The sequence below is a fragment of the Charadrius vociferus genome, unplaced genomic scaffold (assembly GCF_000708025.1).
Source record: "Charadrius vociferus isolate BGI_N301 unplaced genomic scaffold, ASM70802v2 scaffold32, whole genome shotgun sequence".
Lineage (NCBI taxonomy): Eukaryota > Metazoa > Chordata > Aves > Charadriiformes > Charadriidae > Charadrius > Charadrius vociferus.
Window position 1 is genome coordinate 1,218,129 of NW_009647856.1, and position 16,730 is coordinate 1,234,858.

Below are 16,730 nucleotides of genomic sequence, written 5' to 3' on the forward strand. Positions count from 1 at the left end.
ATAATATATATTATAGCTAACCTCCTTCCACATGATGCACAGGTGAATAAAATCTGCCCCATAACCTTTGGTAATTTACGGAGAACTCTATATTATTTCACATATTCCTTGAATGAAACCCTGAATAGTCAAATGACACTACTCAGCTGTACATTTTACCATCTCCTCACAGGATTTAGAAAGAAAGAAATAAAGAAGAGAAAGAGAGAAATATGGAACCAACTTGATTTTTATCCAGTCCTTAAGAAGGTAGCTGCACTATATTATCCAGAGGACATAAACCTTGAGGCATATTTGGGAAAGAGCCTTATTATACGGACAAGACTTACAAAGTTTCATCACGTAAGCATTAGCTTTGGTGTAAGCTACCTTCTCCAACCTGTGTAAAATCCACAGCCTCAAGTCACAAGCTTCCTTTCCCTGCCCAGTTGCTGAAGGCTTGGAGTCAAACACCAAACCACCAGCCTGCCGCGCGGGGAGTCAGCCAGGGTTTACTCATACAGAGTCAACAACATGGGGTGTTTGTATCTTCTCTCCACCAGCAAAATTTTCAAACAAAAGCAATGACTTCTACTGCACTTTGTATGGTACCTGGTTTATTTTACATTAACATCTAGAAAACAGACTCCTCGGGAAACCCAAAGGTTTGGCATAGTAGAATCAATCCTGACACGAGCTAGAACATTCACATGACTGTCCAGACCAATGATATAGGAGTTTAGGTACTTGTACTGATGAAAACTTAAGCAACTAAGTATTTTATCGCTCTGTAAAGTTAGATGGCAGAAGAACAAGGATTTTAATGACCACAGATCTAGACAAGAACCAAAAGTCAACCTAAACTTAGATATGTTCCTCTGGGGTTCTAACCCTAACAGTGCTGTGGAAATAAAAAGTAACTTCTGTGTGAATAAGAATGATGGCTTTAGGCACCCATGGCAGTTCTTGATATATAAGCAACTACCTCTTATTTCATTCTGTTCAGACACATGAAAACTTGGCACTATAAGCTGTACATACTACCAAGCTGTTGTTTCAGCTACTACAATAGTAGCTTCTTCACAGCAGTATTCTGGTAGTGTTGGCCACTAAGCGAATTTAATGTGCCAACTCAGACACCATTGAAGAACCTGAATGCTTTTAACCTACTTTTAATTCACTCTAGCACCTCCCAAATTTCAGTAGCACATTAGCATCATCTTCTTTAATCAAAGATTGGTTTTTTTGCCTCTAGTCCAAAAATATTTTTTTGATTCTTTTTTATTTTCATCTGCAAAATGTAATCACAAGCCTTATTATTCTAAGTTATTCTGATTAGATAACACTATGAGATGAAATTAACATACAAAATATAATCTTGCCAACCCTGGTGGTATTTAAAAGATAGGTAGACATGGTGCTTAGGGACATGGTTCAGTGCTGGTTTTGGCAGTGTTAGGTTGATGGTTGGACTTGATCTTAAAGGTCCCTTCCAACCTAGACAATTCTATAATTCTAATATTCTGATGTACACTTCTTAAATCATACAAAGCCATTCATTACAAGAAAATAAGAATGATTAGGTACTGATATTGAAAATATATAGATACGTGGGTTTAAGGAGGAATAATAAAATGTATGGTCCATTGACCTGGTATAACCAAGTACATTCCAATTACTGCAAGACTAATTCTTTGCCAAAAGTTGTAAAATAACTGGAAGATCCTCAGTCTGCCCATAATATTTTAGATTACCTGCAGCCATACATATGAAATGTTTTTGCCAACTTTTCCAAATATATTTTTTGTATTCAGACACGAAAAATAGAAACAGAGTATGCAGCCAGCTGGGCCTCATCAACTGCAATTGAGCAAAGCATGGGGCAACCAGGAGATGCTGCATGATGATGGCAGACTGAGGGGCTTTGCACCAAGTTGTGCTAACTTGTGTACATTGCAACTATTCACTGAGAATGTCAACAACTGTATAATAGCACTGTATAGGGATGCGTTCCTCATACCTTCTTTTGCCCAGTCACTCCCTCTGGCAGAGCAAAGGAGGGAAAGCCTTTTTATTACTTGAGACTGCACAGAACAGGACAGGTACAGAGAGATTTACAGAGGATTTGCGTGGATAGAACGAAAAAGCAGTGGCCCAGCTCTTTGCTGCATGGGGTATCTAAAATAGTAAAGGAAACAGACCTGCTACATGGGGAATGCAAGCCCAGTCAGGAGACGTAGGCAGTGCTCATAACCTTCCACAAGCAAACAGAACTTGCAGAGGCTCAGAATCACTCAACACTCGATGTATTTTACAGGAACACAATGCAGAACAGGCCATCTCTAAAGGAACAAGAGATTTTTTTTATTTATTTATTTTAACAGATGCTGCTACTACTACCAGGAAATCTTGTGTAAAAACAGCTTCTGAAAGGAAACCTTGCCAAATAAATATTTTGAATGCCACCATAGTTTACATTTTCCAGTGAATTAAAGGTCATTAAATGACAGACTATTCTTGGATTCCAAGAGCTCTTCAAGAAGGAGTACGGTGCAATGTGCATTTGCAATTAAATGAAGTCTTCTGTGAAATGAGTGAATCGTAGCAGGACAGCTCAACTGCATGATTCCTGACACACCTGCAATCAAACTTTCCAAGAAGTGCCCTACAACTTCTGCAGAGAAAAAAAAAAAAAAAAAAGGCTTCTATTTTTCCAAGAAGGGGTTGGATGTTTTCAATTTAAAGCTTGAAAAAAAAAAAAAAAACCAAAATGTTTCTGTGTTTCTTTAAGATTAACAAATACCAAAAAATGGGTCAAGCATCCAGTCAAGTCAGTACCAACATGAATTGAACTCATATCAGTACCAATATGTGTTGAAAAAGGAAGCTTATCAGTCAATCAAAAACAAAAAAAAGGGAATCAGAAAATAGAGATGACTTGAAATGAGTAGTGGTGTGCATTTTGTCATTAGCTAAAGGCCACTAGAACACAGGTAGAGACTGCACCATCAGCAGTCTAGAGTAAATTTCATTCTTTGCTACTTATAAAGTGATCTGCTAATTTTGTGAACAATGTGAAAATATCTTATCAATGTATCATATGTGTTACCGGTTATTTTCCACAAAAATACAAAGGAAATACACTGATAAAATAATGACACGTGTAATATATTATTAGAAAATTTAATACTAAAAATAAATCTAATATCTAACTGGAAAGAATATTGTTTTCTAGAGCCTTTCATATCTGTCCATACCAGCCTTTTAAAATTTGAAGACAAGAATTTTAAAGGTGAAGTTATAACACCGTTCTGCATTTAAATCCAGACTGCTGCTTTCATTTGAAATACAATCTGGAACCTCTGCATTATTATAATTTTTTTTAAACCAAAATATATTTCTGCCATCTCCACAGTAGGAACATTTCCATATTCAGAATCATTGAAATAAATTTGACAGAATGATTTGAATAATCCATACTAGATTGATAGCTAGTCAAGAGGTTGATGTGTTAATAACAGTAATACATCGGAAAAAGAAAAGTACATTGGGTGGAATCAAAACCTGGAGATACAGGAGAAATATAAAGTTGTGACAAACTGTCATGGGACAACCACAGGACAGTCGTACCCTCGGGATAAAGGGAAATAAAAAGGAAAGGACTTGCGGAAAAGAGTTTTCCTCTTAACAGTTTTCCACCAGTAAATTATAAATTAATCTCACTCCTACTGGTGAAACCAAAGCTTTATTCACTCTTCAGATGTTGAAAAGCATTTATTATTAAAGGGTTTATTCTAGCCAGGCTACTTTTGAATCTAAAACATGGTGTGCCACTAGAGGCACTAGTCCATTGGCATTGGCTTACCACGCACAAAAGCTTTGAAATTCTTTCTTTCTTCAGAAGACCCAGAAAATACGAGGGGTACCTTGTTCTCTAAAGGTGGGGGCATGAAAAAAATTGCAAAGCTTGAAAAAAGCTTTAAAGTATTCTCAGTTGTATAATCTCATTAATGCAACATAGACATAACCTTTTTAAAAGAAGGGAGCGGTGGCACATAGCGTGGTGTCTGAACAAACCAGCAAGGAACTGGGCTCCAGCCAGTGTGAGGAGGCTACTGAACTGCAGGTGCAATTCAGAGACATAGATGGTAGCTAGCTGGTTATTTGCTGGACCCAAACTTGGCCAACTGCTTAACAATTCACATAAATTGCTCAATATGCACCAGATAATCTATTCACAAGGAAGTCCATCCTCACTACCGCTGACTTTCTTTTGTTGTCATTGTAGACGAAAGCCCCAGAAGAGAAAAACAAAAGAAGGACCTCCTGCCAAAATTGATACTGGACCTTTTTATTAAATGATGTAAATATGGACGTAGTAGCTTAATTTGGGCATCCAGTTCTGAGTATTATTTCTTTTACACAAATCTTATTCTTTTCCTTTTGTTGCTATTGTTCTGAATTTCTAAAAGCAGCTGTTGGTGCTCCATGTTCACTGTTCAGTTGTTCTTCAGATGAAAATCACCAAGTAAGAGAAGATTATCCACTGTCACTGACAGTTTATTTACTGAAGACAGAGAGAAGACAGAGAGGATTAAAAAAAAAAAAACAACACAAAACAAAGGCTTTAAATGATACTAAGAAAGACTACAAATCCAAAGGTTATCCAAAGACATGAAAAGTTCCACAGTGAAGAAGCTTTTTGAAGCAACTTCCATCTATGCAGTTCTAATGTTCCCAGATGAATTGCATTACCCATGTTTTATCACAAAACTACAATCTGGCATGTGCTTCTGCCTTTACGTAAAGTACATCAGCTTCCCTAAAGAAAAAAAAAACAAACAGTTTTTTGACCTATTTGACTGTAGATGGCTGCTAAATTTATCTAGAGGATATATTTTAAATCTTTTAATATGAAGAAGACGATTCAAAAAGATCATGGAGTAAATAAAAAGAATGGTTTAGAAATCATAGGAATGCTCATGTTCAACAATGCTGCAATGCTCATGTTCAACAATGCTGCAACTTTTGTTAATCATATTGGTAATTCTCATAATTTCAAAGGTAGTTTTGTTATTTCAGGAAAAAGGTCAATAGTACATCTAAGACCTGCAGGCTGGAAAAGCCTACTGTCACAGGGAGATATAGTCTCTACCCAAACTTTAAGCTGCTTTAGGCAAGTCAAGAGGTATGACTTGTACTTGTAAAATAAGTTAATTGTGGCCTCTTCTATTATTTGCTGCTCTTGTTCTGCAGAGACAAGGTACTTTATCAGATTTATGCTATTGCCCCTCTAGTTTCCTGCTAGTTCTCAAGTAATCAATAAGATTAGTGCTATCATCAAAATCAATTTAAAACTGTCACTATCCTTTATCCTTTCGGCATCATGTGAATTCGAGAACTCATTTTGCGACACTAGAAAACCTCCTCAAAGTTAAAAGCAAAATGGATGAATTCTTAGGGGCAATCAGCACAAATATTGTAACTAAACTTCTAATCTGCCATTATGCATGTGTTATATCACATATAAATAATTACAGACAAGCATGATTAGCAACTCAAGCTGCTTGCCAGAGACATTAGTCTTTAAATCACATGCTGGTTAACATCACTTAAGGAAGTTATACAATATTCTTTTTAGGAAATCTGCTTAAAAGAGTCAGGTTTGCAATTTCAGAGCTTTTTCCTGCCTTTTTTTTCACTGCAAAAACTTCTAGTGACCTTAGCAGTATTATATCAACTCTCCAGTTGGCAGTGCATCACATTATCTGTTATACAAATGATTTATATTTGCACTGAAGTATAAAAAAAAAACCTCACTGACTTCAGATCATTTGATTTTAAAAATGGGAAAGAAAAGCATGATGTTTAAGGGAGCAGAAAGGGAGGATTGAAGGGGTGGAAAGACTGAGAGTGGGGGGCAGAATCAGCAGTGATCTGGGTGCAAGGACCCCAGAGAAGTGCAAACTGTTGTAACCGTACAGCCAATGAAATCATCCTAATGTCTTCATATGATTTTTTAATGGGACATTCGAGCTGTAATATCATAAGTGGTACACAACTACTGCTCTTTAATTTGTTACATCTCTACTCACTTCTTACTACAATTATACCACAGACACATTCCATCTCCCCTTCTTTTTGAGCAGTATTTATTTTCTTTGGATACCTGTTATTTTAAGATGAATATTTAAAAAAACGATGTATTAGTCACTGAATCAGAGCATTTTCAGAGTTGGAAGGGACCTCTAGCGATCATCTAGTCCAACTCCCCTCCTGAAGCAGGATTGCCTAGAGCACATTCCTCAGGACTGCATCCAGGCGGGTCTTCCAAATCTCCAGAGAAGGGGACTCCACCCCCTCCCTGGGCAGCCTGTGCCAGCGCTCTGTCACCCTAACCGTAAAGAAGTTTTTCCGTGTATTTGAATGGAACTTCCTATGTTCCAACTTGTGCCCATTGCCCCTCGTCCTGTCACTGGGAACCACCGAGAAGAGATTGGCTCCACTCTGCTTCAACCCACCCTTTAGATATTTGTAAGTAGTAATAAGGTCTCCCCTCAGCCTTCTCTTCTCCGGGCTAAAGAGTCCCAGCTCTCTCAGCCTTTCCTCATAAGGCAGATGCTCCAATCCCTCAATCATCCTGGTTGCCCTTTGCTGGACTCGCTCCAGCAGCTCCCTGTCCCTCTTGAACTGGGAAACCCCAAACTGGACACAGTATTCCGGTTGTGGCCTCACCAGTGCCAAGTAGAGGGGGAGAATGACCTCCCCGGACCTACTGGCCACTCTCTTCCCTACGCATAGCTGAGAATTGATGTCCTCAATATTTAGAGTTGAGAAATTTCTGAGGAAAGGTGACAGAAATTATGTGTGTTTACTTTCTCATAATTAACAAACAGTACAATATTTTGTATCATCAGCCTTGCTATTTGTAGACAAAGTTTGGGCATCCGTTTACCCTAGATCTTAATTAAGGTAAAATTGTAATTCACTTCAATAAATTAAAAAAAGAATAAATACAAAATTGGTAGGGTTTTTTTTGCTTGGTTTTCTTTGCATCCACTGCTTCTCACTGATGGCAATGCAGCGCCTGCAGCCCAAACACACTCCGAGCAGAGCAATGCTTCACGCCCATTGACTGAGGCAGTGCAGTGCCAACTGTAACCTTTACCACCCTGCTCTGAAACAGACAAAAAAAACCCCTATAAAATCACACAGAAAAGTCAATACAAAGATGCATAAGCCAATTTTTTTTTAACCAGGCATTCACAGCATCTTCAGAGAAACAGGTCAGTGTACAGTGTGTATTTCCAGGAGGTAATTAGGAATACTACGTGTAGCAGTGGAAAAGAAAGAAAAGTCCATGGGCACCAGTTTAACCACCGCTCCACCTCATGCAAGTCAACTCAGGCCCTGTCTGTGCTGTAGGTTTATTTGTCAACCATTCTCTGCCTCTTCTATTTAGGCTGTCAGTTATTTGAAGCAGTGACCTCCTCCTCCTCTTCTGGTACACGTGGCTGTGCTGCACACTGCACTGTGCGGCCCTCACCTCATTTAATTACCCGATTTGGTTTAATTTCACTTGAGATACAAAAAAGGCTGAATATGCTTGCCAATGATTCTGCTTTAAGTAGACCTTGGAGGTGTGCTCCATTAGATACACAACAAGAAGAACATTTCCCTAGAGCTCTCCGTTGCTCTATTCTGAGCCATCAAAGTCAAGTCGAAGCAATAACTAACTTGTCTGAAAGAATAAAGTAGTCATTAAAGTTAGGTACTGTTATTTCCAGTGATGCAGACGTTTCTTGGCGGTACGGTGTGCTAAGCACAGGTTATTTTATCCTAAGAATAGTTCCATATAACGTCAAACAGGCAGATCTTTTAACTGACAATATCTGGACTTTCTAATTTCTTTCTTTTAAGAACAAAGCTGTGCACTGAATTTCCACTCTGGAAAGACACTTTTGACGCTGAACAAACTTATAAGAAAAATATATGAAACCACTGGCAAGTCTGTGTCACACATTCCCTTTTGAATACTCTTGGCTACATACTTTTTAGAAGAGGAACAAAATATTTTCCAAATGAAATTTGAGAAGTCTCATATTTGCCAAAATACAGATTAGTCAAATGTATCTCCTGTCCTTACTCAGAGCAACAAAACTACACACAAAAGTTTCTATGTGGGATGTACCCTCACCCAATACGTATTTATTGCCCACTTGACTCCGCCACTCTTTCTTCACCTTTAAATTCAGAAACTGTAGACAAAAACCTGGGTACGTAATTGGGATTTTCTTCAGTATTTATTCAATGTTGTCACTCCCTTGTTATAGTGGCTAATATAAAAGGTATTAGAATTAACACAAACTGTTCTATGATGACACCTATTAGCTCCAACCCCAGTGAGGAGAGGCAAGCCTCATCATAACTCAGTTTATACACATCCAGAGGTGCCTGAGTTCTTCTGATTAGTACTCATGAAGATGACTATAAATGACTATGGTCTCCCAACACATACACCTCTCTGCCACAGGGAAGGACCTTGATTGGTTTTGAGATGGAGATTTCTCGAGGGCTGAAAGCATGGAGTGAATTCCCCTGAGGCTGCATCCTCACCACCCTGCAGCAATTTCTGTTTCAAGTAGAAACACATTTTATTGACTTTAGTATCTACAAAAAAAAAAAAAAAAGAAAGAAAAAAGCTAATGGAACCACCTTTGCCATATAGACAAACAAAAGTAAGTCCAGGAAAAAAAGACAAAAACCAAAATCACTGCATACACTTTCTCTTCTGGGAAGAGGACTAGACAACAAAGAGAAGCACTTTGTAACGTATAAGGCTTCAATGGTACACAGACAATACTGCAGCATGTAGGTTAAATATATTTATACATAGACCAGGTTATACTAGAATAAAGTAAAACTATGTTTGAAAATTAGGTTCTTATTTAAAAGTCACTCAAAATTACCAAAGAATCTAATTATTCACAGAAAATGTATAAAAATGAGAAATCACAGCAGAAAGGAAGGATATTATTAAGTGTTCATAGGTTTCATATTTGTAGTTCAGTGTATTATATATACACTCACCTAACATAAAGCAATCACAATGCCAATAGGCAAACTAATCAAAAGAAGGAATTAACATCACTATTTCATGTGTGCGGAACTACAGCACATAATAACTGCATTTCTTGCCTCTGGTCACTCACATATAGCATGTGGCCGAGTCACAAACCGAACCCTTTTTCCTATGTTGCTGACAAATGTCTTAAATAAACCATCCTTCCTCCAAGTCTTCTGTGTTACCCAGTACAATAAGCTTGAGCTACACGCCCAGTCCTCTCCACTCTTTCATCATTGTTCTTTTTCTAAATGCAAACACTAGGAAGGAAACTTCCTCAGCTCCATGACTTTTTTTTTTTATTATTATTATTATTTCACATTATCACTTCTGACATGTGCCCAGTGAAGGATGCACCTCTGGGCTGCATCCTTCAGTGGCGTAAATTGGTGCAGCGGGATAGAATAATTCACCTGAGCTGCTGTTGATCTGAGGTTATATCCCAGAGGGTATCAATGGGAATCTCTTCAAATTAATAGATGATTTTTTACTTCTATGAGTCAGCTGGTCATTGTTTGACTTTTTCCAGTGCTGCTTAATCAGAATGTCTTTCACTATGATTTCATATTCCCCGCCTGGGAAGGAAGCATACAGACTCTGCTTCCAACCACATCTCTACTATTTTGCCAGCTCTTAAAGAAATGGAATTTGCAATTGCTTGGAAGGACATATCAAAGGAGACAGGTCTGACCACAACTATCACTACCAAAACTGCTTTCTTGTCACGAACTCTCCCCAAAGCTTTATTCTTGTGATTACACATAGTTAGAGCTATCTCTTCTCGCATTAGTGAAGACTGGAGAGGTGCTTGCCCACATGGCAACTGCAGTTTGCCAAGAGCAATACCAAGCACAAGGTAATTGACTAATGACTAATTTGCTGTCTGCCAATACCATTCACAGTCCTAGATGTGTTTTGTGGCCTATCTCCAGATCTCGGGACTTGGACAGAAAGGGAGAGTTTCAGATACTGCTTACCTGTGTTTAACAACTACCACTTCTTTCCATGGCTAGTTTTCTGTATTGTAGAACAACCTCAATAGTTAGTGCTCCTAAATAACTTCACGAATAAGTTTAGGGTATGAAAACTACGCTAGAAACCCATGCAACAGAAAGAGCAGAAGAAAATTAATGAGACCAACTTCAGTCAAGTCTTCTGAACTTGGAGACCTGTGAACCTCTCTTTCCCCTCAGAACAGCCTTTTTCATTTTTTTGTATTCCTCTAAATGCTCAGCATATTTCTCATCTCATCTGTGTTACTTTTGGTTTCTCAACAGCTGAAGTTGTGTCCTCCTGCTGGGATTAAATCAAGAGTTGTGCCCTGACAGAATGCAACTGCCCAGTCTTCCTTCTCAAGAGTGCATATTTTCACCGATGTGATTCGCAATACTGTATCTTTAAAAAAGTTTCAGTTTCTTGAATTTGTCTGTTAGAAGCTTTATTGCTTTTCTAACTCAGCTTCAAATTAAAAGAACTTTTTCTTCATTTTCTTGTTTATGTATCAGTTTCATTACTGCTGCCACACAGCTCTGGGGACAGAGCTAGTTAACGGCTGCATCTCAACTGCTGCAAATACAATTGCACGTTCTGCCCTGGGATAGATGCGTGTAATTCCTGTTGACAATGCAGGGAAAATCAATTTCGTATGGCACTGAGAACTGCAACCAGTTACGGAAGGCAGCATTTGACTCTTAGGGTTACACGGTCATTTCTAATTTGGTAGGAAGTGGGACTGCATTATTAAAAATAGAGAAATGTAAGAATTACAAACCCAATGAACTCACCCCATCCACAGGGGCCGCAGTTTCTGTGGGCAGAATTGATCCATCATGCGCGTCATGCATTTATGGCCCATCCATCCTTTGACGCACACAGGGCAAAAATATAACGTACAATTCAAATTCTTTTCCAATAAATACTGGCTTACCTCTTCTAACTACATTTGGTTTGGCTTGATTTAAAATATCTATGGATTTAGTTCTCTGCTTCCTAGTTTCTCAGAAAACACTCCCTCAATTCACATAAGTGAAAGATGTCTTAGTCTGCCCTGGAAGGCTGAGAAACCTGTGGTCATGCCCAGTGTGGTCAGTCTGAACAAAAAGCAAAGAACAGTAAAAACTCAAGGTCAAGGACTCTCCTATAAAGGTTCTCCTGGTTTCACTGGCAATTATACCTCTATAACTGAGGAACGATTGCAGGTGCATTTTTAAAGGGAAAAGGTTGCCACCTATTTTTCAGCTTTTTTTTTTTTTTTGTCTTTATGTTACAACCTTGTCATTGGAAATAAAAGCTACGTTGCCTGCAGTTGGCTTTGTCCAAATCGAGTGTTGCTTTTGCTGCGTTGGCATCTGTTGCAAGATTGGCAAAAAGTACATGGTTAGTCTGGTCTCATTAACTGAGGTTGTGGGCAATGGTATAGTCAGTTAAATATTACTGCTGCATACTAAAGAAATCTCCCTACCAGTTATATAGTACACTGTTTGGACGGCTAACCATTACTCTTAGCCTTTGTACAGAGCTTCAGAGAAAGACTGCCCAAAGGAAAAAATTTTGAATACCAGCACCCCTGAAAAGTAAGTTCATGATTCAAAAATTAGTTATTATATGAAAAAAAGAAAAGAGTTGAGAATGTTTTCCCTTCTAAATGTGAATACAGGAGATGATAGAATAAAATTATATTAAACCGATTCGCCTCAATTATGACTGAGGGGAAATCTGGGTTTCAATCTGTGTGGGGGTTTCCTTTTCATTTACCTGATTATGGAAACTTCTTTAGCCAACCACGTATCACCCTGTCTACATTTGTCCATTTCTTTATTTTAAAATGCCCACATTTCAGGAAGGCTACTTTCATGGGATTTTCAAGAAAATTTCAACGAAAATATGCCACCCAGGCACTACTTTTTTTTCCCTACCATCACTATTGAAGATAGTCTTCCACTCTATCCCAGAACATGCCTGCTCACCTAACAATTCAGCAGCTGTCATCTGCAGCACTATACAATTTTTGAAAATCTGGTTCTTACTTAGTTAAAGCTTCTCAGTATGTAACAGAATAATGACCTAAGAATCTAACCACATAAAATGACACAAAAGATGGATAAGTCACACTATAAAGGAAAGGTAATATAAACTGCTTATAGGTTCCAAATTGTGGTCTTTGTGGTTGTAGTACTACATTTTGAATGATAAGTTTCCATCTGTGAGTACTCTATTTCACTTGATGAATGAGAACACTTTATTATTGCCTTGACTAAAAAGAAAGCCAAACCAAAACCTACTCGTCATGCTCATACTGCTGTCAGACAGTATCTGTTACACATATGCAGTAGCTGCAATATTGTTGGGCTTGCTTTCTTTGTAATCTGGATGTCCATCATTAACAAGCATGTGCTGGGGCTGTAATAAGTATACTCCTATGCTGATGATGCCCCAGACATCCTAAGAAGTGGAATTTAACCTCAAAGCATCTCTGTACTTGCATTTGTACTTCATCTGTGATGTTTCTCAGCACCTTCAGACAAACCTAATTTATCATCAATCTCACATAAATGTAATGTTCTTCATTTTCTGCATACAGGTAATAATTTTTTAATGTGTTTCTCCACCTTCCTTGCTAATCGGGGATGAATGGAACTCCTGAAATTAAGGCCTTGTTATTTATATAGCTTCAGCTTCCAAAAGAAAAGGGAAATACTTGAGCGTCTTTTTTTAGTGGTGCTTTTCAAAGCTCCATTCTTTGATGTAGTGAAAGAAAAAAATGTACAGTAGCATTCACAACAACACAGCTTTCAAAGAGCATCCACTCATTACCATATAAATAGCAGTCACTTACTATACCTTCTTCTGCCTATCATTCCAGTGTCAAGCCCACAAGTTCAAAGGTGCCCAAACCAGAAGCTCCGTTTTTTCTCTACCAAGCAGTTATTTTATGAGGGAAGAATATTGGAACTTTAGTCCATTTTTAATGACATATTGTCTGTCAGCCAAGTAGATCTGTGCTGAAAGGCACAGCCCTCACAGTCAGACACAGCTTATGTCCCTCTGCTTAATTTCACATCTACTACAGAAGTAGGTGAATAACATCAATAACTGCAAAAAATATTTTAGAGGTTTCAAAATATTTCAGATACAGATATCACTGACGTGTGCAACAACATAAGAATACGTATGCAACACAACACGAACCTTCACTGCCATGCCTGTTGCACCTACAACCAAATTTCCTAGTTCATATGTTTCCTCTGTTTTCCTATTGCATTCTAAACCCCATAGTATTATTAGGTAAAGTATAATACTGTGAAATACGAGGCATATCAAACTCTCTCTGTTGGACATCAATTTAACCAGCCCAGAAAACTGCTTTTTTCTTTAAATTTGTGCTTTTTAAAACTGCAGAAGAAAAAGATTATTATTCTAGAGCCACAGTTTATGAGAACTACAACTTTGAAAACACCATGCTGTTTCAGAAATTAATTCAGCATTAGACAGCTCAGTTTCTCAGCCATAATGCGGAAGACATGAACCAAGCCAGGATTCCTATTTACAGAAAGACTGCTTCATCTGCAGTCCACCTCTTCACACCTTGCAAATGGCCTCAGCAGCATTAATTCAGATAGTCTGCTGCCACTAAGAAAACAGATTTGTTCATCTCCAGTCTACTCACATGGCACTGTGCGGAGGTAGAGATTGTCTCTTATGATCTGTTGGAGCTCATGATCTACCGAACCTTTCTGGAACCGTAAATTGAGGTAGTGACGAAGGTCCTTATCAACAATGCCTCCTGTCAAGGAAAAGACAAATTAAAGCATGATTTAAAAATATATTGCTTTGACGGAAGTGATGAATCACTTTTAAAGTCTCAGTGGCTCATTTTCCTTCATGTTTCTGTCACGATGGATGACAGAAGCACAAAGAGCTTACTGGTTAATACATGCAGCTGGTATAATATCATTTATTATCAATAATTGTAAAGTTAAAACAGTTAGTGACAACTAACTGGCTAAATCTGTACAGTTCAGAATATATATATAGGATTATAGACAAAGGTGTCAATTTTTTTCTGCACAAAATGGAACATATTGTTATTATATAACTACCTACGTATATATCTAAATAATACGTTATTAGGTATCATGTTCTGCATGACCTTGTATCAATTTCCCACCTGCTTTTTAAACCAAAAAATCTTGGTTCAAAATGTCCCTGTAATGTTTGGTGTTTTCAGTCCAAATGCCACCAGAATAAAATGTAGCTGTACTTAATGATCATATAAATATGATATAACCTTTTGTGTTATTTATTTCTAATAGCACTCATATCTGAAAAAGACACTATAGAAAATGAGGGTACATATTGCATTTCCACCAATGAAAAGAATCATTAGTAATACAACATCTCAGCATAACACTGCAAATGTGGGAAAAAAAAAAAAAAAAAAAAAAAAAAGTTAAACAACCTGTATTTGCCACATTTACTATAACTTTTGGAAAAAAAACCCTTAAAGCATTGTTTAGCCACTAACTGGTGTATCACGTTCCACCATTGAAGGCATACCTATAAATCTAATCCAACGTGATTAATAAACATTTCCCAATATAGTTTCTCTCCATTTCTTTTAATCTGGAGTATGGATCATGTTTATAATTATGGAAAAAAGGTCTATAAATAACTGCATTTCTTCCTTCTCTGAAATTCTGACATAAGAAAAATATAGAAAATCATTACTACACTGAGTTCTGGCATATATTCCCGAGATGAAAAATTGCAAGCTGATAGATTCCTGACTTGTTGCTTCATACATTCAACCTTAAAACATTTTTTCAAATGGCATTTGCTATTGAAATCTCTGCCAAAGATCTTATTGACTCGGACTATATAAAGATTTTCCTGTAAAAAGGAACAAATAACACTCCCACCTAATTATTTGAAAGTCACTGCATAGTACAAATGGCTATAAATTAAAATATATTTCTCCTTATAGCTAGTCCTATTTATCTGCCAATTACAAGTCCATAATCTTATTATTGCTGCTCTTTGTCAATAACTTCAAACCCTTTTGTTCCAGGTTTATAAAAAGCTTATAAATAATTTCTCCCATCTTTAGCTAAAGGCAAAAAAACAGCAGACTTTCATTACCAAAAGGAAAAAAAAAAAATTCCCAGCTCATAACAGACACAAAGAAATACCTGTGTGCCCCGTTCCCAGAGGCTGAGAACTTCCATACAGGTCTCTGTTCCTCCAGGATTCCAGCTGAGCCACTTAGTCTACTACTTTGGTACCACTAACCCCATTTCTAGTAGCGGGCTCTGAACTGCAGACCAGACCATCCTTACTCCTGCTAATTTCTTACGAGATTTCAGAGGAGGCGAGGGCTAGAGGAGGCTGCAGAGAAATGCTCTGCTCCTGATCGGAATCAGCTGTCCTTTCTGATCGGCTGCAGAGAGTAAAGGTCCTGCAGCTCTTGCTCTTCTTGCTCTAATATACAGAACATGCCCAGTGATGCAGATGCTTTCTGGCAGCCTGAGAAAATGCCAGTTCGAGAACAACAGCTGTAGCCTGCCCACTGACACAAACCTGAATCATTCAGCTTATGACATAGGTAAGTTTAGGAACCTACCCAGACTTCTGACCCTTAAAGTGCATTTTTTATTTACAGCCTTTTGCTTCAAACACAGCTGTTTACTTCCCTGTGTGTTAACGAATGCGCTAAAGCCTCCTAAGTGTTTCGTAAAAAGAGTCACCTGATATTTTCGGCAAATTGACTATTCCAACCTGGAGTATAAAAATCTATATTTACCAGAGGAGATACCTACAACCTTGTAGTTGTTACATACAGATTCAAAAGCAAACGTTTGCAACAGAAATAAAACTTGTACATGATGCAGAAGAAAAAAAAAATACCAGCTTTCAAGCAAAAGGGAAACATATAAATTTTTTGTTAATATCTGAGCATATACTGTAACATCAGCAAAGCCAATTTCAAAGAGCAGTCAGATGAACAGGCAGGTGGTGAAGAGGTAGGTACCAGAAGTCTAAGGGTAATGAAGAATGACTTTAGGGCCCTGGAGCAGCTGATTAAGGGATCAGGAGCACAAATAGTGTTCTCCTCTATCCCACCATTTGCAGGGGATGACGAGGGGATAAACAGGAGGATCCAGCAAATTAACTCTTGGCTCCGAGGCTGGTGCATCTGGCAGAACTTTGTCTTCTTTGATCATGGGCTGATCTACAGGAAACCAGGCATACTGGCAACAGGTGGGGATAGCCTAACCCGTAGGGGAAGAAAGATCCTGGGACAAGAATTAGCAGGGTTTATTCATAGGGCTTTAAACTAGGTTTGAAGGGGGACAGGGATGAAACCAGCATTACAAAAGTGGTGCCTGGGAGCAGCATACCAGGTCTTGCAGTCTGTCTCAGTGACGGCAGGGGATGGTGGTTTGTGTGGCAGCAAAGACATGAGGGGTAGTGATAATTTGGTAACTACAGAAGCATGTGAGCATGATCAGGTGTGAATTAAGGCTTGTCTCCCCAGGAAAGTGGCAGGACAATTAGCCCAGCTGAAGTGCATCTACACTAATGCACGCAGCATGGGGAATAAACAGGAGGAGCTGGAGGCCATTGTACA

General features: G+C 38.2%; 1 protein-coding gene across 1 annotated transcript in view; it reads right to left on the reverse strand.

The window, feature by feature from the left end:
* MAGI2 (membrane associated guanylate kinase, WW and PDZ domain containing 2) overlaps positions 1–14,657 on the reverse strand; it is a 536,664-nt gene extending 522,007 nt beyond the window's left edge. The window contains exons 1-2 of the mRNA XM_009883000.1: positions 14,639–14,657; positions 13,770–13,886 (exon numbers count right to left, since the gene is read on the reverse strand). Coding sequence (XP_009881302.1) covers positions 13,770–13,886; positions 14,639–14,657 — 136 coding nt within the window. The remainder of the gene's footprint in view (positions 1–13,769; positions 13,887–14,638) is intronic.
* Positions 14,658–16,730: the final 2,073 nt, after the last annotated feature.